The sequence below is a fragment of the Macaca thibetana genome, chromosome 6 (assembly GCF_024542745.1).
Source record: "Macaca thibetana thibetana isolate TM-01 chromosome 6, ASM2454274v1, whole genome shotgun sequence".
In the NCBI taxonomy this organism is placed as follows: Eukaryota; Metazoa; Chordata; class Mammalia; order Primates; family Cercopithecidae; genus Macaca; species Macaca thibetana.
The window spans coordinates 105217127-105242941 of record NC_065583.1 but is presented as its reverse complement, the minus strand read 5'-3'; the positions used below and the strand labels follow the sequence as shown (position 1 = coordinate 105242941).

The 25815-nt window shown below is 42.5% G+C and overlaps 1 protein-coding gene across 2 annotated transcripts in view; it reads left to right on the top strand.

The window, feature by feature from the left end:
• Nucleotides 1-25815, top strand: part of SV2C (synaptic vesicle glycoprotein 2C) — a 269947-nt gene that overhangs the window by 175572 nt on the left and 68560 nt on the right. For both annotated transcript variants that reach the window (XM_050795667.1, XM_050795666.1), the window contains exons 5-6: nt 23653-23786; nt 24272-24361. In XM_050795667.1, coding sequence (XP_050651624.1) covers nt 23653-23786; nt 24272-24361 — 224 coding nt within the window. The remainder of the gene's footprint in view (nt 1-23652; nt 23787-24271; nt 24362-25815) is intronic.

Below are 25815 nucleotides of genomic sequence, written 5' to 3'. Positions count from 1 at the left end.
TCTATCTCCTTCAGTTCTCCTCTGATATTAGTTATTTCTTATCTTCTGCTAGCTTTTGAATGTGTTTGCTCTTGCTTCTCTAGTTCTTTTAATTGTGATGTTAGGGTGTCAATTTTAGATCTTTCCCACTTTCTGATGTGGGTATTTAGTGCTGTAAATTTCCCTCTAAACACTGCTTTAGCTGTGTTCCACAGATTCTGGTACATTGTCTCTTTATTCTCATTGGTTTCAAAGAACTTTATTATTTCTGCCTTAATTTCATTATTTACCCAGTAGTCATTCAGGAACAGGTTGTTAAGTTTCTATGTAGTTGCGCAGTTTTGAGTAAGTTTCTTAATCCTGAGTTCTAATTTGATTGCACTGTGGTCTGAGAGACTGTTATGATTTCCGTTCTTTTGCATCTGCTGAGGAGTGTTTTACTTCCCATTATTGTAGTTCATTTTAGAATAAGTACGATGTGGTGCTGAGAAGACTGTATATTCTGTTGATTTGGGGTGGAGACTTCTGTAGATATCTATTAGGTCTGCTTGGTCCAGAACTGAGTTCAAATCCTGGATATCCTTGTTAATTTTCTGTCTCGTTGATCTTGGCAGTGGGGTGTTAAAGTCTCCCACTATTATTGTGTGGAAGTCTAAGTCTCTATGTAGGTCTCTGATAACTTGTTTTATGAATTTGGGTGCTCCTGTATTGGGTGCATATATATTTAGGATAGTTAGCTCTTCTTGTTGCGTTGATCCCTTTACCATTATGTAATGCCCTTCTTTGTCTTTTTGGATCTTTGTTGGTTTAAAGTCTGTTTTATCAGGGACTAGAATTGCAACCCCTGATTTTTTTTTTTTTTTTTTTTTTTTTTTGCTTTCCATTTGCTTGGTTAATATTCCTCCAGCCCTTTATTTTGAGCCTATGCATGTCTTTTCATGTGAGATGGATCTCCTGAATACAGCACACTGATGGGTCTTGACTCTTTATCCAATTTGGCAGTGTGTGTCTTTTAATTGGGGCATTTAGCCCATTTACATTTTAGGTTAATATTGTTATGGGTGAATTTGATCCTGTCATTATGATGCTAGCTGGTTATTTTGCCCATTAGTTGATGCAGTTTTTTCATAGTGTCGATGGGCTTTACAATTTTTTGCAGTGGCTGGTACCAGTTTTTCCTTTCCATATTTAGTGCTTCCTTCAGGAGTTCTTGTAAGGCAGGCTTGGTGGTGACAAAATCCCTCAGCATTTGCTTGTCTGTAAAGGATTTTATTTCTCCTTCACTTATGAAACTTAGTTTGGTTGGATATGAAATTCTGGGTTAAAAATTACGTTAAGAATGTTGAATATTGGCTCCCACTCTCTTCTGATGAGTAGGGTTTCTGCAGAGATCCACTGTTAGTCTGATGGGCTTCCCTTTGTAGGTAACCTGACCTTTCTACCTTTCTCTCTGACTGCCCTTAACATTTTTTCCTTTGTTTGAACTTTGGAGAATCTGACAATTATGTGTCCTGAGATTGCGGGTTGCTCTTTTCAGGGAGTATCTTAGTGGTGTTCTCTGTATTTCCTGAATTTGAATGTTGACCTGTCATGCTAGGTTGGGGAAGTTTTCCCTGATAATGTCATGAAGTGTGGTTTCCAACTTGGTTCCATTCTCCTCGTCACTGTCAGGGACTCCAATCAATTGTAAGTTTGGTCTTTTCACATAGTCCCATATTTCTTAGAGGGTTCATTCGTTCCTTTTCATTCTTTTTTCTCTAATCTTGTCTTCACGCCTATTTCAGTAAGTTGATCTTCAATCTCTGATGTTGTTTCTTCTGCTTGATTGATTCAGCTATTGGTACTTGTGTATGCTTCACAAAGTTCTCATGCTGTGTTTTTCAGCTCCATCAGGTCATTTATGTTCTTCTCTAAACTGTTTATTCTAGTTAGCAGTTCCTGTAACTTTTTGTCAAAGTTCTTAGCTTCTTTGCATTGGATTAGAACATGCTCCTTTAGCTCAGAGGAGTTTGTTATTACCCTCCTTCTGAAGCCTACTTCTGTCAATTCATCAAACTCATTATCTATCCAGTTTTGTGCCCTTGCTGGAGAGGAGTTGCGATCATTTGGAGGAGAAGAGGCATTCTGGTTTTTGGAATTTTCAGCATTTTTGTGCTGGTTTTTCCTCGTCTTCATGGATTTATCTACCTTTGATCTTTGAGGCTGGTGACCTTTGAATGGGGTTTCTATGTGGGAGTCCTGTGTGTTGACATTTATGTTATTGCTTTCTGTATGTTAGTTTTTCTCCTAACAGGCAGGCCCCTCTTCTGCGGGTCTGCTGGAGTTTGCTGGAGGTCTGCTCCAGACCCTATTTGCCTGGGTATTACCAGCAGAGGCTGCAGAACAGTAAAGATTCCTGCCTGCTCCTTCCTCTGGAAGCTTCGTCCCAAAGAGGCACCGAGTTCTTCTGTATGAGGTGTCTGTTAACCCCTGTTGGGAGGTCTCTCCCAGTCAGGAGACATGGGAGTCAGGGACCCACTTGAGGAGACAGTCTGTCTCTTAGCAGAGCTTGAGCACTGTGCCAGGAGAACCCTCCTTGTCAGGATCTGCTGCTCTCTTCAGAGCCATCAGGCAGGAACCTTTAAGTCTGCTGAAGCTGTGCCCACAGCTGCCCCTTCCCCCAGGTGCTCTGTCCCAGGGAGATGGGAGTTTTATCTCTAGGCCCCTAACTGGGGCTGCTGCCTTTCTTTCAGAGATGCCCTTCCCAGAGAGGAGGAATCTAGAGAGGCAGTGTGGTGACACCTACTTTGCCGTGCTGTGTTGAGTTCCACCCAGTCTGAACTTCCAGGCCTCCTTAGTGCTGACAGTGGGAAAAACCACCTACTCAAGCCTCAGTAATGGTGGACACCCCTGCCCCCCACCAAGCTTGAGCATCCCAGGTCGACTTCAGACAGCTGTGCTGGCAGTGAGAATTACAAGCCAGTGGTTCTTAGCTTTCTGGGCTCTGTGGGAGTGGGACCTGCTGAGCAAGACCACTTGGCTCCCTGGCTGAAGCCTTTCGAGGGGAGTGAACGGTTCTGTCTTGCTGGGGCTCCAGGTGTCATTGGGGTATGGAAAAAAAAAATCTCCTGCAGCTAGCTTGGTGTCTACCTGAACAGCTGCCCAGTTTTGTGCTTGAAACCCAGGGCCCTGGCCGTGTAGGCACACGAGGGAATCCCCTGGTCTGCGGATTGCAAAAACCATGAGAAAAGCATGGTATCTGGGCTAGATAGCACAGTCCCTCATGGCTTCCCTTGGCTGGGAAAGGGAGGGCCCTCTCCACTGCTTCTTGTACTCCCTACTCCCCAGGTGAGGTGCCACCCCACCCTGCTTCTGCTTGCTCTCTGTGGGCTGCACCCACTGCCCAACCAGTCCCAGTGAGATGAACAGGGTACCCCAGTTGGAAATGCAGAAATCACCCACCTTCTGCGTTGATCACGCTTGGAGCAGCAGACCGGAGCTGTTCCTATTTGGCCATCTTGCCAGTTCCCCTGAAGACTGATTTTTTTTAATCATCACTTTTTAAATCTACAAAACGGGCTATCGCAGGGGGAGCCTGAACTAAGTGTGTTATCTGAGCATATCTGAAAGGCAAGTGCGGTGTGCCCACAAGCACTCTACCTGCAGAAACTGGAAGGAGCCACTGGGGAGAGAAAGATGCTGAGAAAAGAAAGCCAAAGAGACAAACATGGCCAGTGGCCCAAAGAGAGGGGCCATGGGAGGTATTGAAGTTTCTTTCCCACAGATTATAGTTTATCCTATTTTATTTTATTTTATTTTATTTTATTTTATTTTATTTTATTTTATTTTATTGAGATGCAGTCTCACTCTATCACCCAGGCTGGAGTACGGTGGCACAATATCAGCTCACTGCAACCTCCAGCTCCCAGGTTCAAGGGATTCTCCTGCCTCAGCCTCCCAAGTAGCTGGGACTACAGGCGCGTGCCACCACGCCCAGCTAATTTTTGTATTTTTAGTAGAGACAGGGTTTCTCCATGTTGGTCATGCTGGTCTCAAACTCCTGACCTCAAGTAATCTGCCTGCCTCAGCCTCCCAAAGTGCTGGGATTACAGTCGTGAGCCACTGCACCCAGCTAGTTTATCCTTTTTTAATTTGAACACCAGTGAGAGGGAACTCAAGTGAACTAAAAAAACATGTCCTCAAAAGAATTCATGGGAACCTAATGCAGTTTGAGAGAGGAGAAAAGGAAATCTCAACAGTGGACAGAGGAGCCTGGGGTCTAGGCCTGTCAATAATGCTAGCAGGACCAGGGTCTGACACACGTGTTATAACCCATTCAAATTAATCCTTACAACAGCTCCATTTCACAGAGATATAGAAGGGTTAGGTCAGTATGGCTGTTCCTCAGAAAATTAAACACAAAATTACCATGTGATCCAGTGTACACCCAAAAGAATTAAAAGCTAGTCCACAGAGATAATGGCACACCTGTGTTCATTCACAAGCATCAGAAGGTGGAAACAACCCAAATGTCCCTCAGAGGATGAATGTATAAATAAAATATCATGTATACATATAGTGGAATATTATTCAGCCTTTAAAAAGAAGGAAGTTGTGACACATGCTACAACATGTGTGAATCTTTTTTTTTTTTTTTTTTTTTTTTTTTTTTTTTTGAGACAGTCTCACTCTGTCACCCAGGCTGGAGTGCAGTGGTGTGATCTTGGCTCACTGCAACCTCTGCCTCCCAAGTTCAAGTGATTCTCCTGCCCCAGCCTCCTGAGTAGCTGGAACTACAGGTGTGAGCCACCACCCCTGGCTAAATTTTGTATTTTTAGTAGAGACAGGGTTTCACCATGTTGACCAGGCTGGTCTTGAACTCCTGACATCAAGTGATCCACCCACCTCAGCCTCCCAAAGTGCTGGGATTACAGGCATGAGCCACTGCGCCCAGCCAACATGTATGAATCTTGAAGACATTATGGTAAGTGAAATAAGCCAGTCACAAAAAGATGAACACTGTATAATTCCACTTATATGAGCTCCCTAGAATAGGCAAATTCATAGAGGCAGAAAGTAGAATAGAGGTTACCAGAGCGTGAGGTTAGGGCAGGAATGATGAGTTATCGTTTCATGGGTAGAGTTTCAGTTTGGGATGATGGAAGTTGTTCTGGAGCTGGATGGTGGTGCTGGTTACACAACAAGGTGAAGGTACTTAATGCCACAGAATTATACAGTAAAAGAAATGTTTTAAATGGGAAAGTTCATGTTATGTATATTTTATCACAATGAAAACACAATAAGCAGTTAAGTTTTAACTTGCCTAAGACACACAGCTAGCAATGAGCAGAATCAGGATTAACAGTCAGGTGCTCCAGTTCAGAGCCTGCACTGTCTACCTTTTCTAGAGACACTTCCAAATTGGGAGGTGGCACCAGCTAGCAGGCATCTGTTGGTCCTTGCTGCACATCAAAGGCGTAAACATGCGGCAGAAGATTCCCCAAAAACAGAAACAAATGGCATCCACACAGTGATTGGGAGGGCAGCATTCCTGAACACACGACATGTTTCCTGATCATCTCCAGAAATAATAGAAGAAGAGATTAGACAGCTCATAGCAACAGGTGGGAATGAGTGACTGATGTGGTTATTCTAACTCTATTTTTTAAATATACCTGGTATAGCCAGAGACATACGAGCTATGAGGGCAAAACTTTACAGATGTGTGGGTACCTGAAAACATTTGGAAGTTTATGACTAATGCATATATATGAGGGAGTCTCTGAACCTATTCTGGTTTGGGAGGCTGCCTGAAAAGAAAAGAAAATTTAATTTAAAAAAATACATATATATGAAGTCCAAGTACAATATGATGATTTTTTTCATTACTTGATGGCCTGTATCTTTCATGCCTTTTTAACTGTGGAGGGTGTACCAAAATGTAAAGTATTATTTTGTATATTCCATTCTACTTCAGGTGATTCAAACAGGTTAAATTTTTCAGCCTCTGGAATTTAGTGGGATTTAGCAGAGTATATATTATAAACAAATATGTAGAACAGGTGATACATGCTGGGAGAGTGGTTGTCTGCATCACTGTAAATATACCAAAGAGAAAGGCACTGATGCCAAGCATGGCTGTTGCAAGATACAAATCAGGGGAAGCTCTAAAAGTGACATTTGATGTGGCTCCTGCAATCAGTAGGAATTTTCCAGGCAGACAACAGGGGTGAGGAGGGGATATTCTAAGCAAAGAGCCTGAGCTGAGACCCAAGGGACATCACATTGACAGCGGGTGCAAGCAAGAGAAATTAATGGCATAGAACTGAAGCTGTGCTTCTCATTGCGCAGACCTGCATAAGAACCAGCTGGGGTGCTTGTTTGGATCCCAAACAAGCAGATCCCTGGGTCCCAGCCCAACCCTCCTAAGCAGGACATTTCTAGTAACAGAGGAAGGGAATGTGCATTTTCAACAATATCCTCCTCGTGAGTTTTAGCACACAAAAGTGCAGTGGAGAGGATCACTGAGCTGGACTGGGGAGCCCGTGGTTGGAAATGAGTGTGGAGAAGCAGGCGGGGCAAGGTTGCAAAGGATCTTGTACCATAGGCAGGTGTATTTGGAAGGTAGACAGAAGGGAAATAACCTGATCGTGGGCAGATTCTGGAAAAGGTGGGAAGGGGAAGAGAAAGTGCAGCTGCAGTGAAGCAAGTTTCATTATTGAGAGGTGAGTTGTGATGGTGGATGGGTGCTGAGAAACAGTGAACACTGGTGATACTGGGTGCACGGGGCTCGATGATGCATGAGAACTGAGCATGGAGTCCAGGAGGCAGGAGCTGTGAGAGACCTGAAGAGGACACTGATTGCCAGCATTCTCATTGCAGGTCTTGTGGAATCCAGTGTGGGCCCATCCCTCTGCCTGGCTGCAGCTTTATTGGGGTAAACTTGTAGGGACATGTGGTTAGTGCCAGGTGCTTTTATTAAGGATGCTGTTTCCCTAATCCTGAGGACTCATGGGAATTTTGAGAACCAACTTCTCCCATTTTTATGAGACAAGAATACAAACACTTTAGGAAATATATGGTTATTACTTTTTTGTGGTAATAACCATTTATAAGCTGTGGGTGTTTTCAGAAAGTATTTGATGGAGAATGCTACACTTTTATCAAAACCCCAGGGGGAACATCACTTCTTTACTCTTTTTACTCTTTTATTGTGTGCCACCTTTACTTGTCAGCTTCAGGGTACATAAAGTTGCTTCCAGGTGCATAAAAAGACTACGGGAAACCCCTATAGATTAATTTTATAACAAAAAGTATATTCAAAGAGCTTATAATTGCATAGCAAAAACTAACATAAAAACAAAACACATTCATGCAGGAATAAAAAGGGGTCTCCTAAAAGTCCATTTTCACTCCTCTATCAGAAAACGAAGTTTCAAAGTATCCTCAAGCTTTCTGTCTATTACCTATGAGTACCTCACCTATGACATGGATGGACACTGTGACTAGTTCACAGCAAGATTTCTTCTCCTAAGCACTGTCGACATTTTAGGCTGGATACTTCTTGTTTGAAGGTGGTGAGGCTGTCCTGTGTATTACAAGATGTTTAGTAACATCCATGGCCTCTACCTACAAAATGCCAGTAGTAACCCTTCTTCCCAAGGTCATAACAATCAAAAATGTCTCCAGGCTTTACCAAATGTCTCCTGGGGTATAGTTCTCAGATTTATCAAATAAAAATACAGGACCCTTAGTTACATTTGAATTCCAAATAATTGACAAACTTTTTAGTAGAAGAATGTCCCAAATATTGCGTGGGACATACTTACACTAAAAACGAATTTTTATCAGATATAACTGCTGGCCTGTATTTTATTCGATTGCCTTACATGGGCAGTCAACAAGATTGTTCATGTATGAAACAGGATGTGTGTGAGGTGCCTGGCACATGGTGGGTGCATTATAAATATTCAAGGAATCCGCTGCATACCTTTGAATCCACTTTACCTGTGTCACTGCTGTAGTCTGCAGTTGGTACTCGAGCCTGCCTATCCTTTGCCAAAACTGTCATGAGAGTGGGTGTGAGGAGACAGAGAGCCCACATGTGAACCTGCAAGTTCTGGGAACTAGCGTTCTAGTCAAAGCTGATTTTACCTCTACCTCTGCCAGAGGGAGCATCAATCTGCCTATGCTCGAGCACTTTGTCACTGTGGTCTCCCTGAGTCATTAGATCATTTCTGGTAAGTAGCATTCAGAGAAGTGATAGTGAATGAAACACTGCTACATTAGTCCCAGACTCAGTCACTCTGCATTTGATTTTTCCGGCACCATTGCCCTAGAAAACCATTCACTGGGATGCAGCAGGACCAATCATGTCCAGATTCGGTTGCAGCTAGGAACTTATTTCTGAGCCAAGATGTAGTCAGCCTTTCCAGAGAGCAGAGGTGAAATTTAACTCTGGGTAGATGCCTGACATTTTGAGACAAAGGAGAAAGGGGGTGGGGAATGAAGAAAAATAGCATTTGAATGTCTCCTGCAGGGTTATAAATCTGGATGGGCAAAAGTGGATTGCATCTCTGCCAACCATTTAATTAATTCAGGCTTCTTTTAATCTCTATGATTCATACAACCTGAAGGAAACATGCTTTAAAGCTGTATTGTAGGAATAGCCTCCTTTGAGTTACATATCAATATATTAATTCTTGAATGTTTTATTTTTCCAGAAGAAAGTCTAATTTGTGTGTGGGGGAAGTACTAGGTTTGTTCATGAGAAAATGCATTCATTGCTTTGGGGGAAAGCCCCGTTCCTGTCTGACTGTAGTAAGATGAATCATTAGAAGTGGAATCACAGCCCAGGGGAGGAAAAACAAGAGTAAAGGATTCTGATGGCTCCCAGCAAAGCCTGAGAGTGGACTGGAGATTTGCATTTGTTTATTCTTGTTAGTGAGCCTTTGCTGATCATCTACAACTTATAAAAAGTTGCAAGTCTATGGGAAACTGTTTTGAAACAAGGTAATACAAAATGGCAGCTATGACACTACAGAATAGTTTGGGGACATATCTAGCTGGGATGTGTATTGCGTTGGGGCAGGATGTACATTGTGTGGGGCTCAGAAGCAGATATGAAGCCTTTTACGGCTTTGTGCTATCCACAGAAACGTGTTTCATTTTTTAATCTCTATGATTTATTTACTTATTATTTTTTTGAGACAGGGTCTCACTCTGTCGCCCAGGGTGGAATGCAGTGGCGCAATCTCAGCTCACTGCAGTCTCTGCCTCCCGAGTTCAAGCAATTCTCCTGCCTCAGCTTCCCTAGTAGCTGGGATTACAGGCACCAACCACTGCGCTCAGCTAATTTTTGTATTTTTAGTAGAGATGGGGTTTCACCATGTTGGCCATGCTGGTCTCGAACCCCCGACCTCAGGTGATCTGCCCACCTCGGCCTCCCACAGTGCTAAGATTACATGTTTGAGCCATCACACCTGGACTAATCTCTATGATTTTTAAAAGTGAAATTATCAGGCAAGAAGAGATGTCAAAAGGGAAAAAAAAGAAATAAAAATTGAACGATTCCATTTTGTATCTTCAATGGTAATTCAAGTAATCACCATTTTCTATGTTTCTTCCTCCTCAACCCCACAGTGTGAGGCTCACCAACTCCTTAACATAAGCTCTGCCAGACATTAGGGTGCCAGGAAGTATATTGGCAAAGGAATATAGATGTGTCTTAATTTTATAACAGGTGTATTGTTCCATTTCCAGTAACGTGATGGGCTATGTTATTGGGACTAACTTCCCACAAAAAAACAACTGAAAAGAGTTTAACATGACAAATGGGGGAAAAAAATCAGTGAGTGTATAGATGATTTGAACAACACGATTAACAAACTTGACCTAATAGATGTGTGTAGACACTGCACCCAATACCTGTAGGGTACACATTCTTTTGGAGCACACACAGAGCATTTATAAAAATGGACCACATACTGTGCTGTAAAGCAAACTCCCATGTATTTCAAAAAAAACTACCAAGCATGTGCTCTTATCACAGTGAAATTAAGCTAAGAAATCAGCTTTTTTAAAATTAGGGAACATAATAAATATGTTTCTAAAAAGTCCAGTCACATTTTCATCCACTGTACTTGGAGGGAGAGTATGAAGTCCCCTTGCTTGAGGCACAAGGACCAGAAATTAGAGCTCCCAGGTCATTGTAGTTTCATGCATTTCCCCACCCATTAGAATGGAATTTCTTTGACAAAAATGACAAAACTCTAAGGGTCATTTTGGGCCTGAGTCATGAGCTAAGCAGCTGTTTCAATTGTCAAGTGTTAAATGATTTGCTCTGGATCAGAAACTATAAGGCAAGAAATGGGGCTAGGAAAAAGAAACAGGTTAGAGAGGTCAGCAAGTTAGCAGAGGTATACAAGTGTGCCCTTTGGGCATCAGCAACAAAGAGCACCTGGCCTGACCTCTGCTGTCTTAACGCTGGAGATATTATAGCCCCCTCTGTATCCTGCTCTCCCTCTCCCCCGGGAGAAAAATCTTTCACCTAACAATGGATGCCACTAGAATTTTTGTATTGTTATCACAAAAATCTCCTAGGAATGAACAGAGAGCTTTTGTTGATCATGAGCAAGATCTTCCTGGGGCCATGTGCAAACAGCAAAAAGAAAACTTGATCTGGAAGAGAATGAGAACCAGGCAGTTGTTTGGAATACTATTGCTGGCCTTTTTGGGATTTTTACGGACAGCTACTTTGAAAAGCAGCTTGACTGAGTTGCTAATATGTAGAATAAGCACCACTATTTTGCTACAAGTCCTCTACCAACTTGTGGACACTTGTCTCAGAACTAACTGCAGTTTAGAAGGTGTTTTGTTTTGTTTTGTTTTCTGTTTTGAAAGTATTTCGTTTCTTGCCGTAGATCTATACTTGAAAGAGACGCTCTTGTGGCCTTATCTGGTCAAGACACAAGATCTTAGAATCAGAGAGAACTTTAGTTCTGGAATGAGCTTTAGAGGCTAGTGTTCCAACTTTCTACCCAATGTAAGAGTTGCCAAAATTTACTTTTGTTTGCTTTTCAGTCTCCTAAGACTGTATGTGTTCATAAAATCAGCATGATTGATTTGTTATTATTCATCCACAGACATCAGCTAATATAATGGTTTATATATAAATACAAAACTATACATTTCACTTTAAATAAACATTTATGTGAGTAAAATAGAGAAGGAAACTTAATGTGTGCCTATATGTGCTATAAGATAACATGAATATATACAATGTATATTTATAGACTAATGAGCTGAGTGAACATGCATTTATGATACAAGCTTCAGTTGCATTTGGTCAAAATTTGACTATCCTACAGGCTTTTAGTATAAATTTGCATAAAAATCTTTTACAAAAAAGGATATATATATATATCTTTTTTAACTTCAGGCTGATTGACCTATGCTATCATAACATTAATACTATATTATTATCTATATACAAAAGAAAATCCCAAAGGACCTTTGCTCAAAATACAGACACACATGCATACACATGCACATTTCATGCTGTCAGCTTTTTTCAAACTCTCAGACTCATCATTTCTCTCACTGGAGTTTGGGAAGCACCAGGCTTGAGTCAGTCTTACATATTGGCCCCAGGAACCCTTTCTGAAAAGGTCCCATCATTCACTCTTTGCATATTGGGAGCGCTCACAGAAGATATTCCAGAAAAAAAAATGACCCTAAAAAATAAGCCCATGAATTTGTGAGTTTCAAAACCCACCAGAAAATGTGCTTCTTCGAAAGCATGGTTAGGGTCATAAGTCAAATTCAGGAAGTAGAGGCATAATGTGACTTCCTTCCACTGCTGGCTGCTCCTCTGTGCATTCCAAAGGGCAAGACCAGAGTTTGGAAACAGAAATAGAGAAACTTGCAGGGAAGGTTGGCTTGTTGCTTGGGTCTGCTCTTAAAGACAGATGACTATTGGAGTTCGTTGGAATTTAACCCCTGGACTCTCTCCCTGGGACATATAATTGGCTCTCACTTCCTGAAAGCATGATTATGTGCCGCAGGCAGATCCCTGCCAATTATTTTTATTGTGATTGCTTTGAGCATCTCTGTTGGCAATAGTGTTCACAGGATTTCAGCTCAAGGAGAACGGCCGCAGCCCCAAGGATCCAAGATTAGAATATGACTGCGGCTATAGGTCAAAAGATTAAAGGTCTGTGAATATGGTTCTCTTTTTCACCCAGAGATACCAAGATAGTGTCTGGCACTTTTGCCTTGGTATCCGTAAGTGAGAACTGTATTGTCAGTGTTTAGATTGTCACAATCAGAATTCACATTCGTTTAGTTTAGAAAAATATGTAAGTATTGAATAGTGGCACAATTATAATTTGATTCTTTCTCCTCTCTCTTCTCCCATCAGGGCCTGTGTCTCAGAAAAAGGAAAGGCTTGCAACTCTTTGAAAAGCTTTCTCTTTTCCTTTTTGGGTAAAAAGTTATACAAGACACTACAAAATTCAAACATTAAGGAAATGTCCAAAGTGAAAATCTTCAGAATGGAGGACTCTAATTTTTTTCAAAAAGTAAAAGTCCTCATGGGCTTCTACTCCCTACCCTGAGTAACCACTTTAAATAGTTTAGTGCATTTTCCTCCTAGTCACTTTCTAGATGTACTGATATGTTTTATGTATATATAGAAATGAAACCACTATTATTTAAAAGTGCTTTTTTCACTGAGCAAAGTCACTTGGACATTTTCCATGTATCTGTTTAGAAAAATCCACCTCATTCTTTCCCAATAGTTATATGATGTTCCATTGTAAGGCTATACCATAGTTTATTTAACTATCTCTCCTTCATGTGCCCCCCTCCACCTACTACTTGGCCTTTTTTTCCTTTTTCTCCTTCCTTTTTTATTTTTTTCTTTTTACAAATTGAGAAAGAGATGAAAAATCTCTGCTGGTATTAACAACAGGAACCATCCAGCTGCATCTGGTTAAATCTTGTGGACTCACAGATGCATGACAACCTGAGTTTCCAGCCAAGGATTAATGTTTCATGCAGATTACATAGTATTTATATTTTAAACCTGTGACATGTTGAGGGGATAAAATTTTATATCTGTAGGAACAAAATCAGAAATTCATCTGATCATTGTCCTCTTCCTAGGCTTGTTGGACACTTCAAAAAATGGATTTTGGGCCCCCTTTCTAAAGAAAATTTTAGTTGGCCAGGTGCCTTGTGAGTAAAGAAGACCATAGACAAATCAATACAGGTGATTTACTTCTTAGCTTAAAAATTGATCTCACATATGATATTCAATGTTTCCATTTAGAACCTTAGACTTGTGTCTTGTACCTAAGATCTGCATTCCTACCAAAAACTATTTCATTAATAATATCACATAACTGACAATCAAATGTAGATCAGCAGGCTGGACTCAGTGACTCACACCTGTAATCCCAGCACTTTGGGAGGTCGAGGCAGGCAGATCATAAGATCAGGAGATTGAGACCATCCTGGCTAACACAGTGAAACCCGTCTCTACTAAAAATACAAAAAATTAGCCAGACGTGGCAGCGCGCGCCTGTAGTCCCAGCTACTCAGGAGGCTGAGGCAGGAGAATGGCGTGAACCTGGGAGGCGGAGCTTGCAGTGAGCCGAGATCGCGCCACTGCACTCCAGCCTGGGCGACAGAGCGAAACTCCGCCTCAAAAAAATATAGATAGATAGATAGATAGATAGATAGATAAGCAAAGTAGGTGTCAAGTCCACCAGGGGATCAGGGACAGAGCCCAGACAAGAACATGAAAGCCAGCATCCTTGTATGTGTGTCACACACTTCTGCCTTGGCACCTTGAAAGGTTTCAGTCAGGCAACTGGGGAGGCAGCTATTTTCTGCAGTCACAGAGCACATCAGCTTAAGGCTGGCAAAAAGCTTTGATTATTATGCATGACATATAATACTTTCATTAACTCCATACTGATTAGTGCTGTGCTGGAGCTACTTTCTGTAATACTCTAATTGAGATCCCTCCTTGCATGGAACTTATATTATCTGTAGATAAATTCCTCTGTATGACATTTGAATGAGTATCTTAACAAAGACTAAAGGATAATTAGAACCATCACTCATACAAGACATATTTTTTAAGACAAAAAGGTGTGGTGCCAACATAAAAGTTTCATTTAAAAGAATCCATTTTTCTAACTGCAGGTAAGTATCCAAAAGCAACAACCCAGTTTCCCAGTTGAATGTGGCTTGTTTTCCCATTCCTGTCCTTTATTCCATGTTGCTGTCTCTCCACTTTCTGGTTTTGTAGTGTAGGCTTTGTGTGGCTCTCAAATTCAAATTTAAACCACTTAAAATGGAGCTCAGAAGCGGGTCCTGAGAATTCATGGCTGAGTAGTGATGGCAGTCAGTGTTTTACCCCTTCATTCTTGTATCTATTTTTAATCCAGAGAATTGTTTCACAGTTTTAGAAAGCATTTGCAGCATCATTTCTTGAGGCCTTCGTGGTGTCTATCTCTCATTCAAGCCACAGGTTATCACCCATCAGCCTTTGACCCTGCCCCCTGCCATGGGACATGCCACAAGGCAGGAGGAGCATCCAGCACCCTTTCCAGGACTCCCTCTCAGGGCACACATGATCCTCCCACCTCAGCCTCCCAAGAAGCTGGGACTACAGGCATGCACCAGGCTAACTTTTGTATTTCTTGTAGAGACGGGGTTTTGCCATGTTGCGCAGAATGGTATCGAACTCTTGACCTCGGGTGATCCGCCCACTTCAGCCTCCCAAAGTGCTGGGATTACAGGCATAAGCTACAGCACCTGGCCTTTTCTTTTTTTTTTTGAGACAGCATCTCACTCTGTCACCTAGTAGCTAGGACCACGGGTATGTACCAATACATCTGGCTTCTTTCTTTCTTTCTTTTTTCTTTTTTTTTTTTTTTTTTTTTTTTTTTGAGACGGAGTCTCGCTCTGTCACCCAGGCTGGAGTGCAGTGGCGCGATCTTGGCTCACTGCAAGTTCCGCCTCCCGGGTTCACGCCATTCTCCTGCCTCAGCCTCCCGAGTAGCTGGGACTACAGGCGCCCACAACCGCGCCCGGCTAATTTTTTGTATTTTTAGTAGAGACGGGGTTTCACCGTGGTCTCGATCTCCTGACCTTGTGATCCGCCCGCCTCGGCCTCCCAAAGTGCTGGGATTACAGGCGTGAGCCACCGCGCCCGGCCTCTTTTTTCTTTTTTTTTTTTTAAGAGATGAAGTCTTGCTATGTTACCCAGGCTGGTCTCAGAATCCTGGCCTCAAGCAGTCCTGCTGCCTTGGCCTCCCAAAGAGCTGGGATTACAGGTGTGAGCCAACACATCTGGCCTTGTGTGTTAACATATCTGCCTTTTTCAATGGATTATAACCTCCTTGAGAGCAGGGAATCAGTCTCCATATCACAGCATTATGACAGGCACATATAGGCACTAAAGTAGGAATCAATGAACAAAAAGTAAATGAAGATATCACTAGGCATTAGGGAAACACAAATTAAAATTGTGATGAGATACCACTAGATACCTATAAGAAGGGCTAAAATTTAAGAAAAGAAACCTAACAAGTGAAGGGAAAGATGTGAAGCAGCTAGAACTCGCATACACTACTGGTGGGAATTCAAAATGGCACAACCAGTGTGCGAAATAGTTTGTTAGTCTGCTATAAAGCTAAACATGAGCTTATTATGTGACTCAACCATTCCACTCCTACATATTTGCCCAAGGAAAGTTTGGTGGCACACAGAAATGTATGAAATGTATATAGCAACTTTATTCATAATCACCAAAAACTGCAACCAATCTAAGCGTCCTTCAACTGGTGAGTGAATAGACTAAATGTGGTATATTCACACAATGGAATACTACAACACAATGAAAAAGAACAAACCACAGGTATGTGCAACAGTTTGCATAAATCTCAATTGTATTATGCAAAGTATAAGAACCAGACCAAGGCTGGGCATAGTGGCGCATGCTTGTAACCTCAGCATTTTGAGAGGCTGAGGCAGGAGGATGGCTTGAGCCTGGGAGTTCAAGACCAGTCTGGACAACATGGTGGAACTCTGTCTTTACAAAAAGTTAGCCGGGCATGGTGGCACTTGCCCATGGTCCCAGCTATTTGGGAGGCTGAGGCAGGAGAATTACCTGAGCTTTGGAAGCCGAGGCTGCAGTGCTGAGATCATGCCACCGCACTCCAGCCTGGGTGACAGAGGAGACCCTGTCTCAAAAAAAAAAAAAAAAGAAAAAAAGATTCAAAAAGCTATGTACGATATGATTCCATTTATGTGATATTCTGGAAAGACAAAACTATAGGGACAGACAGACAAGAGATCAGTGATTGCCAGGGGGTAGGGCTGGAGGAAGAGGTGACTCTCAAGGGGCAGCAGGAGGGAATGTTTTGAGGTGATGAAACTGTTCTGTGCCCTGATAATGATGGTGGTTACATGACTCTGCATTTGTCAAGCTCATAGCACTATATAACTAAAAGCAAATAAAGTTTTACTCTATGAAGATACAAACTTAATTTGAAAAAGTGAATCAAGGTTGTTTTGCTGTTTAGTGTAGATTCAGAAAGAAAAATAATCAAAAGAAAATCTGGGTCTGTGATCTTGTAGCCTGCACTGATTTTGCCCATGCTTATGTACACATAGTTTGTGTGTGTGTGTGTGTGTGTGTGTGTGTGTGTGTGTTCAACAAACATTAAAAGAACACTTCCTATGGACTAGCACTTGCTTAGGAGGTCTTGATGAGTAGGAAAAGCAGGGTTCCACTCTCTTGGTGGGAGAGGGACAGGTAATAAATATGTAAACAATATGTGAATATGACAACTTTAGATAGTGATAAGTGCTGTCAGGACAATAAATCAGGCCTACGTGATAAAGAGTGGGATTTGGTGTGTGGGCCTCTCTGAAGAGACAACCTTAAGCTGAATCCCGGAAGGGACGAAGCAGGCAGCCATGCATGCAAATACTCAAGTAAAGCTGTCCAGACCGGGAAAACATCACATTCCAAGACTCCTAGGGGACAACATTGAAAACCCTCTCACTTCAAAACTCAGAAAGGCTGGCTAAAATACAACAAACATCCTTTCTATACTTTCTCATGCATGGCTGGGCTTCCAGGAAAAAAGGCTTAACCCCTAGGATGGGATTAAGCTCTATGTTCAGAGAATTGGAAGCAGGTCAATGGGACTGGCTCAAGCCAGTTAGAGGACCAGCAGAAGATGAGCTCAGATACATGAATTGGAAGCAGTTTACATAGGCCTTAGGTGCCATAGTAAGACATTTGGGTTTCATTCCAAATGTACTGGGAGCTGTGGGAGGCTTTCAAATGACAAAGTGAAGTGACCTTATTGACATTTTAAAAGGATAACTCTGGCTGCTATAGGAAGAATGGACTCTGGAGGACCAGGAGTGACAGGGATTCCAAACAGGAGCCTGTTGCTGAAGGTCAGGGGAAGGTCCATGTCGCCCAGAACCTGTGCAGTGCCATGGAGATAGGGAGAAGTGAGTGGCTTTGAGGTATATTTTAGAACTGGAACTTGCTGATGGATTGAACATTGGGGGTTGTGAGGGAAAAAGAAGATGAGAATGAGGTCTCGGTTTTTGACATGTGTATCTGGGGTCTGACAGTGCTGAAATGGGGAAGGGTAAGAGAGCAACAAGAGTTTTCCTTGGGAGTGTGGCAGGAAACCAAAATTCCGTTTTAGACATGGTAACTTTGAGACACCCACTAGGCATCTCTGTGAAGATGTAAGTAGGCAGGTCAAGGTATATTTCTGGAGCTCTGGGAAGAGAAAAGAATGTATTTCAGAGACAGTGGCATGCAGGTGGCACTTACAGTCATGGCGATAGATTAGTCCCCCTAGAAAGGGCCTATGGGCAGAGGAGATGACTAATGACCAAGATTTGGAGTGTGCCAACCTTTAAGGGCCAGTCAGAGGAGCCAGCTAAGGAAACTGAAGGAAAGCTGGTGAGGTGGGAACGAAACTAACACATAGTGATGAGAAAGCCAAGGGAAAAAAGTTTTACAAAAGACAGTGGAATGGACAGCTATACAGAATGATTTAGAGAGTTTGATTGGAGTGAAAACAGAGAAGCAACCATTAAATATGACAAAGACTGGTGACTTTGGTAAGCTCAGTTTCTGTGGAATTTGGGGACAGCCTGTTTGGGGTGAGAATACTGGGGGAGAAAGTGGAGACTGGCTATAGACCATCCTTTTGAAGTTTTACGGTAAAGGGGAACTGAGGAACAGCAGTGCAGCTGGAGAAGCCTGTGGGAGAGGGGGAAGGGCTCTTTCTCAGGTGTCAGATAGAGATGTGCTGATAGAATGACCCATCAAATCGAGTGAGAGAACATGACGATGAGGGTTGGAGAGAGGCAGATACTTACAGAAGTTCTGTCCTTGAGGGAAAGAGAAGGATGAGCTCCACCGCCCATGTGAGCAGGGTGGCCTTAGCTAGGCACATGGATGGCTCATCTGTTGTAACCAAAGGGAAGAGGGAGAGATGGAACAGGGGCAGGTGGGTGAATAGAGTCAGGAATGAGAAGATGAGATGTACGTAGTTCTCTCTGTGTTTATTTCCTCTAAGAAATAGGAAGTGAGGTCAAGTGCCAGGAGTGGAGCTGGCTGCTGGAGATTTGACGAGAAATGGAAAAAGGTATAAAATTGTTTTGGAGACTGGGGGAAATAAGCATATTACAAACAAATGGAGAGAGAAATGAGTGGACAACACACCCTTTAGAGAGAGAGAGACACCACCAGCATGTATGTGTTTATATGTGTGTGTCACACACACATATGCACACACGCTAAGCAATGAGGGAGAGAAGGACCTCAACAGCAACAAGCAGGCTAAATTTCAGCTGTTCGGTGGAAGAGTCTACACTGGAATGAACGATTCTAAGCTGAGCAGAGCTGGACTGCTCTGCCAGCTCTCATCAGTTAGCTCTCTTCTGGGTTTCCATTGTGGTCCAGTTCCTTGGGAGGCTGAAAACGGCCCAACTGGAATCGTGTTGCAATCAGTCTCTCCACCAGCTGATATGATGTTCCAGAGCAATAAGAGTGAAGAACAAAATTCCCAAGACCAGCTGTCAAGACGGAGCCTGGCGTCCTTAGAGAGGCTTCTGGAGAAGTCCAAGCAAAAGCAGGGAGCCTGCCCGGCGCTTCCCCGGCAGCCTCGTGGCCGGCTCCGAGGTGGCCTGGCTGCTTTCCCCATGGGGGGCCTGGTAGGCAGGCGGCAGGGGCTGCCACGTGCAGGACCTGCCCGGGTGTGGGGATGTAGGGTCCGCTGGCCCAGAGCAGGCTCATCCTGCCAGGCCTGGATCCAAGCACAATCTCAGCTTTTGGAGCCAGCAGTTGCAGCCAGGCCGAATTCAGCTGTTCTGACCCAAGTTCAGCCGACAGGTGAGGGTCGGCTGTGTTCCCGGTGTTGAGAGCGCCGCGGGGTGCGCGGCAGGGTCTGAGCCCGCCGGGATAACAGGATCCCGGCGATGCGGCCCAACAGGAAGCAAAGCACAGGGAGGCAGAAACGAGAAACTGTATCTCAGCCCAAGTTCTGAGTCAGTCGGCCCCGGGCCAGGTTAAGTAACTTAGGACTTGCAAAACCTAAAAAAACTGAAGCAGTAGAGAATTACCTTATACAGATGGCAAGATATGGACAACTAAGCGAGAAGGTTGATACCTTCCCAGAACTAGGTTTAATAGAAATCCTTAAAAAAAGTAAACCAGCAAACAGAAAAGACAACAACAGTGAAATTCAACAGAAGAAAAGTAATGGACTCTGATGAAGATGACGATTATTGAGCTAAAAGTGTTCATAGACTAGAACTTAATGGAACGATTCTAGGACAGAAGTTAAGATCTGATTAAAAATTTGTTTATTGTTTATATGGCTTTTAAAAAAATAAGCTTGTTATGCAAAGTAAAAAAAAAAAAAAAAAGGGCAGGGAGCCTGACGTTTTATAGAGAATGCTACAGTTCTCCAACTTAACTTCTATCAGCCAAGTTAGCAGGAAAGCTTTAACTGTAAGAAGTGTATTGGTTTCTGTTGCTGCTGTAACAAATCACTGTGAGCATATTGGCTTTAAACAACACAGATTTATTATCCGACAGTTCTAGAGATCGAAAGTTTAAATGGGTTGGCAGGGCTTCTAGAGTCTCCTTCTGGAGGCTCTAGGAGAGATTGTGTCCTTGTCTTTTCCAGCTTCTACCAGCCACCTGCATTCCCTAGTTTGTGACCCACTCCTCTATCTTCAAAGCCAGCAGCACAGCATCTTCAAATCTCTCTCCAAACTGCTTCCCTCAACCCATCTCCCTTTCTCAGTGTGACTCTCCTGCCTCCCTCTTTTCCTTCTAGGGACATTTGTATTTACATTGAGCCCAACCGTATATATAAAATAATCTCTTTATCTCAAGATCCTTAACACTTGCAAAGCCCCTTGGCATTAAGGTAACATATTCACAGGTTAGGATGAGGACATCTTCAGGGGTGAGGGAATATTATTCTACCGTAAGAAGCTTCCTGCTGTATCCATTGTAGCAACTTTCTCTTTGGTTAAATCACTTCATCCTGTTTGCCTTTGAAAACTTTACCTTCTGAACTAATTGATGTTCTGTGTGAGAAACACGTGAGGGGAGAAGAAAAGGCACACACACAATACCTTTAAGGGTAAACAAGCTTTATCCCACATAAATGGCAATGCAGATATAATAAGCAAATTGATATAATAAGCAAACGATATAATAAGCAGATTGATATAATAAGCAGATTGCAATGGGAAGGGGAGAAGGGAATAGATTTACATTCACAAGACTATGGAGGATTCACCCCCAGACTGGGAAGCAACAGCCTGGGCTCCAGAGTCGGCCACTGATCCATGTACAGACAAGGAGCGGTCTCATGAAGCTTCGGCGCACTCTGGGACCCTAACTCTTTTTGTAACAAGTTGTTTGGCATGAGGCCCAGTCACGAGAGCCCTTTGCGACTGGGCTCAAGGAACACAAAAAAGTCAACCTGTTTTTGTGATTGTCTATTGTTTTTCAATAACTAATGTATAGGAATTGATTGAAATAGAGATTTCTCCGAAACAGTGCTGGATGAATGCCTCAAGGGGCTCACACAACCTGTTCTGGGACTTGGTGACCATTGTTTGTGTCCATATTCAATTGAGTTCAAATTTAATATTTAACTTTTCCTCCACAATTGATTAGAACAGTGGCACCAGAGGCTAGCACAGTGGCTCACACCTGTAATCCCAGCACTTTGAGAGGCCGAGGTGGGCGGATCACTTGAGGTCAGGAGTTTGAGACCAGTCTGGCCAACATAGTGAAACCCCGTCTCTACTAAAAATTCAAAAAAAAAATAGCCAGGCGTGGTGGCATGCACCTGTAATCCCAGAGTTACTCAGAAGGCTGAGGCATGAGAATCACATGAACTCAGGAGGCAAAGATTACAGTGAGCCGAGATCATGCCACTGCACTCTAGCCTGAGTAACAGAGTGAGACTCTATCTCAAAAAAACAAAACAAAGCAAAACAAAAACAAGGCTGGGAGCAGTGGCTCAGGCCTGTAATCCCAACACTTTGGGAGGCTGAGGTGGGTGGATCACAAGATCAGGAGATCGAGACCATCCTGGCCAACATGGTGAAACCCCCTGTCTACTAAAAATACAAAAATTAGCTGGGCATGGTGGCGTGCACCTGTAGTCCCAGCTAATTGGGAGGCTGAGGCAGGAGAATTGCTTGAACCCAGGAGCTGAGATTGTACCACTGCACTCCAGCCTAGCAATAGAGTGAGACTCCGTCTCAAAACAAAAACAAAAGAACAGTGGTACCAGAGACCTTCCCTTCTCTTGCCTTCGCTGTTTCCCCCTATACTTTATGAAATGTGCTGTGGCCTGAAATTTAAAACATTGCATTTGCTTAACTCAGCCACCTAAAGCTTTTATTTTTTCTTTCAGTCCCTTAAAGTAATAGGATTTAAAGCTTTTAAAAAGAAGTTCTTTATATGAAGCTCTGAGATCAAATGTGAAGTGAACAAGTTGTTTTCTCTGATCCATCATAGGGTTTTTTCTGCATTTTGGATATGTGAGAGTTTTGAACTTCTGCTACATAAAACATCATAGCAATCATACACCCTACAGTTTATGATATAATTAATATGGTAATATATTATCTTCATATATTAAATTCCCAGAAAGATTCTAATAGTCTAAGATTAATATAGCATGTCATTGATGTTTACATCATTTGTCATAAATTCAGCATTTAAGAATGAGTAAGCGTGCACACACATGAGGCTGTGTGTGGCTGTAAGATTCTGTTTCAAATCCTGGCAGGAAAGACTAATGTGTAACTTCAGCTCTGTAGCCTTGAGGAAGTTACATCACCTTCAGAATCTCACTTGGCTCCCAGGTAAAGTAATTTTATGAGTAATTATACAGGTCTCCTGGAGATAGGATGTATACTATCTGATTGTTGTTCACAAAAAGGCATATAAATTCCAAGCATTGCTAGAGATTAAAATTTCACCTCACATAATTCATCTATGCTTTTATAAATCTGCTCTCTGTTTTCAATTAGATGGGATATGCCTCATTATTTCTCATTTAGAACCAGCCATTTGAATGAATTTTATATTCGTTTGAATGAATATAAAATGGTTTGCTTTCAGCCATTTTATATTCATTCAAATATTAGCTTTCTTTTAGTTCTTGAAAGGATTTCTGTTTGTCTCCCATTATGCTTATTTTTATAATATATAAAATTTTTTCTTTTCATAATATATAGAAGTTAAAGTGTTCTATTTAGAAATGTAAAATTCTGTGGATCTATCGCATGAGGTGGATGAGGAGACATGCAGCAACCGCCAATTCCTAATAATTGTGCTGGTCAGGGTGCCAGCAGGAAGCTAGTGACACCCTCAAAAGGGGCCGTGGAAAAGAGTTTAATGAAGGGGCTCTTTATAAAGATGTAAAACTGTTCAGAGAAAGCAATAAGGAATAATAAAGCACCCTGGATCCACCTATGCCTCAAAGAGCAACAGGAGGGACAGGTAGCCAGACCCTGACAAGAGCTGTGGCTGCTGTGGAAGAAGGCCTACGAAATGAGAGCATCCACTTCCAGACCTCTAGCCAGGCAGGGGGAAGGCAGAAGGGAAGCAAGGGAAATAAATATCCCAACCCTCCTTCACTTTGTTCTCTTGCCTTCCTTCCTTTCTTCAAACTTAGCTATACAAGCCAGCGGGCAACGGAGCCAGTTGATGCAGTCCATAGAGAGCCATTCCCTAGCACACAGCAGAGTGGGAAAGAGTGGAGAGTGATCTGGAAGAGCAAACAAAAGATAACTAGTACAGTGGTCTATTGGAAAGAGCATCCCAAATTTACATTGGCCTTTGGGGTTTGGTACATACATACCTGCACCCCCATACTTAGGCCTTGACCCCTTTAGTTCCAAGCACCTTTCTTCTCAGCTCTGCCATTATGGGTCTTAAAGTTGAGCTGGCCACCATGGATGATGCCCAGATCAGCTCACTGCTCTGTGGATAGTAAGACTTGACTAATAAGTTGATGGCTTGGGCACCCTGGGTGATGTTCCCAGGAGGCTGTCTAGGAGGAGCTCTCCCTCACTCTCCCTGTCCTCCTTTTCCAGGTTGGAGCTTCAGCATGGGATCGGCCTACCAGTTTCACAGTTGGCGTGTGTTTGTCATCGTCTGTGCACTCCCCTGTGTCTCCTCCGTGGTGGCCCTCACGTTCATGCCTGAAAGCCCACGATTCTTGTTGGAGGTAACAGTTATTATTGCAGATACTCAGGCAGCCCACCTCTATTGGAAAAAGTTCCATGTTAATTTTAGGAAAGCACATTTGCCTATTTGAGAGGTACATTTTCCCTTCCTATTATGGAATGATGGAGGGTTTGGTTTCATGGAGACCTGCTTTCAACAACCAACATGTTAAAAAGCTGCCTCGTGACTAGAAAACACTCATGTTTCTCCTTAAGCAAATAACTTGACTCAATGGAGAAAACATGATTTATTGTTTTATAGTGAAATTTTACCATCTGGAGATACTATTTCTAGTTATAACCACATTATTTGAACTGCTCAGGTATTCAGTGATATCCAAATAGTCTGTGCGTTCCAATGGGATGTACTGAGATACATTTGCACAATTACACCTCATTTGATCTGACAATGCAAGATGGCTATTGGAAAATCAGGGACAGTAAGTGTGTCACTCCTAGCGCTTCACTGTCCTCTCTCATTTCTTAGGTTGGAAAACATGATGAAGCTTGGATGATTCTGAAGTTAATTCATGACACCAACATGAGAGCCCGGGGTCAGCCTGAGAAGGTCTTCACGGTGAGTCTTCTCCTCAGAGAATCCTCAACACGAGGGATTGGAACATGTTTAATGTCAAGGGAAAAATTGTAAATATTTTAGGCTTTGCAAGTCGTATAGTCTTTGACACAGCTACTCAACTCTGCCATTGTAGTGCAAAAGCAGCCATAGGCAATGTTAAAACAGATGGGATGACTGTGTGTCAATAAAACTTTATTTACAGAGACAGGCGGAGGGCTGTGTTTGGCCCATAGGTTGCCAACCTCGCTTATGCCTATCTAGGACTCAAGGGCTCTGTGGTTGATTAAATGATAACACCAACCCAAGAAATGGGGTTAAGGTGGAAAGACTGCATTTTCATCACAGACTTATTCTCTGACTCAAAGACTCAGTACCCGAGGACAAGAGATTCTTGGTGTAGGGACTGCCAGCTGATTCTCCTTGACCTGCTACCAGAAGAGAGCCAGCCTCTGCAGGACCATTTCCTCCACTCGGCCAGGTCACACCTTTTCAAATGACACTCAGCCCCCACAAAGGTGTACACTCACAGCAGCCCCGTAACATTTTCTCTAAGACGTCCGAGAGACATCTCAGAGAGGTATGCCTCTATTAAGACCACCTTGAGGCCTGTAACAGACCTTGGACTACATAGTAAATTGTAAAATTATTTATTGAAAACAAAAAAAACCACAGTATCGAATAAGTGAGAAAACAATTACACTAAGGATCAAAGCAATGTAACTGAACATAAAACTAATCTCTGGGTTTCCTGATGTATTAGTCCATTTTCACGCTGCTGATAAAGACATACCCAAGACTGGGCAATTTATAAAGGAAAAAGATTTAATTGACTCACAGTTCAGCATGGCTGGGAGGCCTCAGGAAACTTCTGCTCATTGCAGAAGGGGAAGCAAACACGTCCTTCTTCACATGGCAGCAACAAGGAGAAATGCTGAGCAAAAGGAAGTAACCCCCTTGTAAAACCGTCAGATCTCATTGGAACTCACTGACTATCATGAGAACAGCAGCATGGGGGTAACTGTCTCCATGATTCAATTACCTCCCACTGGGTCCCTCCCACAACACGTGGGGATTATGGGAACTACAATTCAAGATGAGATCTGGGTGGGGACACAGCCAAACCATATCACCTGACAACCAAAGCAAAGGATAAATTTAATAAATTATATCATTATTGATATAAAGCAAATGGCAGTGTATTCGCTTTTCAGGAAAGGCCAATTTTATTTTGTTCTAATTTGTGAAAAGTTTATTCATAGGCCTTATTATAAGGGATATTGAACAATATAATGTACATTATTTTCAATAACACTTCTACATAAAGGCAGACATTTCACACATGGCCATTTCTTAGGTTAATAATTAATCAGAATTTGGTAAAGGAAGGTAGCTATATAGGAAGCCAGAGAAAGGTAATCCAAGAATGTGGCTTCAACTTGATATAGCTTGACATG